The sequence below is a fragment of the Entelurus aequoreus genome, linkage group LG04, assembly GCF_033978785.1.
Source record: "Entelurus aequoreus isolate RoL-2023_Sb linkage group LG04, RoL_Eaeq_v1.1, whole genome shotgun sequence".
Lineage (NCBI taxonomy): Eukaryota > Metazoa > Chordata > Actinopteri > Syngnathiformes > Syngnathidae > Entelurus > Entelurus aequoreus.
Window position 1 is genome coordinate 87,093,285 of NC_084734.1, and position 3,157 is coordinate 87,096,441.

Sequence of the window (3,157 nt, forward strand, 5' to 3'; positions counted from 1 at the left end):
GAAAATGTGTGGCGCATTATGAAGCCTAAAATACAACATAGACCCCGGACTATTGAACTTAAGCTGTACATCAAACGTTTACTGAGTGTTGTTAAAAGGAAAGGCCATGTAACGCAGTGGTAAAAATGCCCCTGCAATGTCTTGCTACCATTAAATTCTAAGTTAATGATTATTTCCCAAAACAAAATTTAGCTTCTCAGTTGGAACATTAAATATCTTGTCTTTGCAGTCTATTCAATTGAATATAAGTTGAAAAGCATTTGCAAATCATTGTATTCTGTTTTTATTTATGAATTACACAACATGCCAACCTCACTGGTTTTGGGTTTTGTACTACAGTCATGATCTAGAAACCCAGGTCTCCATGAAGTCAAGTGCAACATCATATTTCAAAATGTATCGGGACGCTGAAGAAACAAATGTCGTTTTCTTCCTTTTTATTATATATACATAAAAAAAAAAAAAAGTGAAGGTGGATTTCATAATAATTTGTACATATTAAATAACATGCAGGGGTAGAAAAATACTGTCAATCAAGTCATTTAAATACATAATCATGTCATTTGTATATGGCATCCTTAGACATTTTCTAGGCTTTTTCACTTGTCTTCGTGTGGATTGGAGTTGGACTGCTGCTGACTGCAGCAGGAGCTTTGATGGATCGAGTTTTTCTTCTGAAATCACAGAACACAAAGAAACATTACAAATACTATTTTTTTATGTCTAACGTGGTTCTAATGTTTCATGTTTGCAGTGTGTTTGCTGAGGATGTCAACCAAGATGTACTCACGTCAAGTTTTCAAGCAGACGTTGTTCCGCATCGGGCCTCAGGTTCAGACAGACATTGGAGCCACGTTTTGTGGAGACACTGCGGAAATAGACAGCACAGGTAAAAAAAACTTAAAATGTTAAACAATGTCCATTTACACATCTTTCATGCAGAACATCACAGGTACACGTGTCAAAAGTTTGGACACGCCGCATTCTATACTATAAGCATGAGAAAATGGGCCTTAGTGTTTGACTGGTACTATCTAAGCCAGAGGTGTCAAAGTCATTTTCACTGAGGGCCACACCACAGTTATGTTTGGCCCCATTATTACACAATTGTTTAATGCATTTTATTAGTAGATTATTTTTTTTAAACTAAAATGTATTAAAAATAGGTAAGTTGACAGGACAAAAATACAAAAAAATACAAAATAAATAAATAGGTAAGTTGCAATAATATCTCCTCAAAATGTAGTGTATATTACTGTAAATGTAAAAACAGTACTGCGGTTTATGGTAAAAAAAAAAAAAGGCAGCTCAGTTGCCAGAATTTTACTGTAAAATTTACATTTGTTTTTTTTTACTGTAAATTTAAAAAAATGCAAATTTACAGTATAATTTTGGCACCTGAGCTGCTCAGTTGCCAGAATTTTACATTGGTTTTTTGCTGTAAATAAAAAAATTACATTCGTTTTTTTACTGTAAAAAAAACATAATGCAATTTTACAGTATTATTTTGGCACCTGAGCTGCTCTGTTGCCAGAGTTTCAATGTAAAATTTACATTTGTTTTTTTTACTGTAAAAAAAAAAAATGCAATTTTACAGTATTATTTTGGCACCTGAGCTGCTCTGTTGCCAGAGTTTTACTGTAAAATTTACATTTGTTTTTTGCTGTAAATAAAAACAATTACATTCGTTTTTTTACTGTAAATAAAATTGCAACTTTACAGTAAAAGTTTGGCACCCGAGCTGCCAGTTTTTTTTTGTTTTGTTTTGTTTTTTTAACCACAAATCAACTGTAGATTTTTGGGTGTATTACTGTAAATGCCACAGTTTATTAAAGTAAAAAAAGTACAGTTTTTTTCATTTAGAGATAAATGCTGTAAAAACCACAGTAAATTTTACTATGAAATCTATTGCTACTTTTACTGTGCACTATTTGAAATAATTAATAGTATTTATTTCTTTTAAAAAATTGGTTTGAATGTTTGATAATATATTTTAGACAATATTTAATATTTATTTAATATTTACTTCATTGATCCGTACTATTTCCAGGCTTTAGAGAGCCAAATAAAATGAAGTAGCGGGCCACATCTGGCCCCCGGGCTTTGAGTTTGACACCTGTGATCTAAGCATAGCAGCCCATTCCTTATTGGTTTGGAGCTGTGTTTGAATATTGTCTGCTGTAGAAGCCATCTTACATTATCTCCACTTTGTTGCAGAAGGGAGTGGCCGGATATATCGTGACGTTTTTGATGTCAGACTTTCGGACATGCGTGTTCTTGGCACTTTGGCAAAGACAACTCTGTGATTTTTCACCTAGACAGGGAAGACAGAAGAGAAAGACTTCATTAGGCTAAAACCTCAACTTCGTTAACAAAGCTAACTTGTGACTGTGTTAATCTAAAACGTGAACAATAAGCATCAAAACTTACGTTGAGCTGCAGACATGCAGATAACGACAGCCAGGAGAAGCATCACTTTGGCGGTTCGGCACATGGCTGTGGTGGTGGTGGTCTGTTGGGTCGAGGAGATGCTGAGACTGAAAAGGTCAAGTGGAGAAGCAAAACACTGAGTGACTGTGTCCCCATGAGCTTCCTTATATACGCACCCTTCCAATGCTCATGGGGCTTTTTTAGTTAAGAAAGTGAAACTCACAAACCGCAGAGGAAATGAATGAAATACTTTAATTCCACCAACCACCTACACACCTCCCTAACCCACCCACCTACTTACCCATCTATCTTATTTATTTTTGTAATATATTTTTGTTTTTAAAATTTGTTTGTTTTATTTCTCAAAATTGTTCTTAAATTTTTAATCGAACGGTCTGTCTATTTGTCATGCATCTGGAGAGTGCTTCCAAACAATATGTCAACACAACAGGTTACAGCCCTTCTCTACTTACATTTTGATCCGAAATAATTGCATTAATGTGTAGTATCTATTTTTGATCAAACTGTAAGAGCAGAAAAATTGTACCCTGTTATATTTCAAACAGTTTGAAAACAAATTAGACCAGGGGTCACCAACCTTTTTGAAACCAAGAGCTACTTCTTGGGTAGTGATTAATGCGAAGGGCTACCAGTTTGATACACACTTAAATAAATTGCCAGAAATAGCCAATTTGCTCAATTTACCTTTAACTCTATGTTATTATTA

The 3,157-nt window shown here is 34.3% G+C and overlaps 1 protein-coding gene across 1 annotated transcript; it reads right to left on the bottom strand.

The window, feature by feature from the left end:
• Positions 1-458: 458 nt before the first annotated feature.
• On the bottom strand, positions 459-2,595 carry LOC133649127 (C-X-C motif chemokine 11-1-like). Its single transcript, XM_062045933.1, has 4 exons — positions 2,431-2,595; positions 2,197-2,314; positions 791-868; positions 459-674 (listed from the first exon to the last, which is right to left on the bottom strand). The coding sequence occupies exons 1-4, from the start codon at positions 2,492-2,494 to the stop codon at positions 590-592; spliced, it is 345 nt and encodes a 114-aa protein (XP_061901917.1). The 5' UTR covers positions 2,495-2,595; the 3' UTR covers positions 459-589.
• Between the last annotated feature and the right edge of the window lie 562 nt (positions 2,596-3,157).

Bases quoted from the DNA above. Each gene is read 5' to 3' on its own strand.
- LOC133649127 (XM_062045933.1), bottom strand. From the start codon at position 2,494: ATGTGCCGAACCGCCAAAGTGATGCTTCTCCTGGCTGTCGTTATCTGC. The intron at 2,315-2,430 runs GTAAGTTTTGAT...TTCCCTGTCTAG, and splicing joins CTGCATGTCTGCAGCTCAAC to GTGAAAAATCACAGAGTTGT. The intron at 869-2,196 runs GTAAGATGGCTT...CTATTTCCGCAG, and splicing joins TGCAACAAAGTGGAGATAAT to TGTCTCCACAAAACGTGGCT.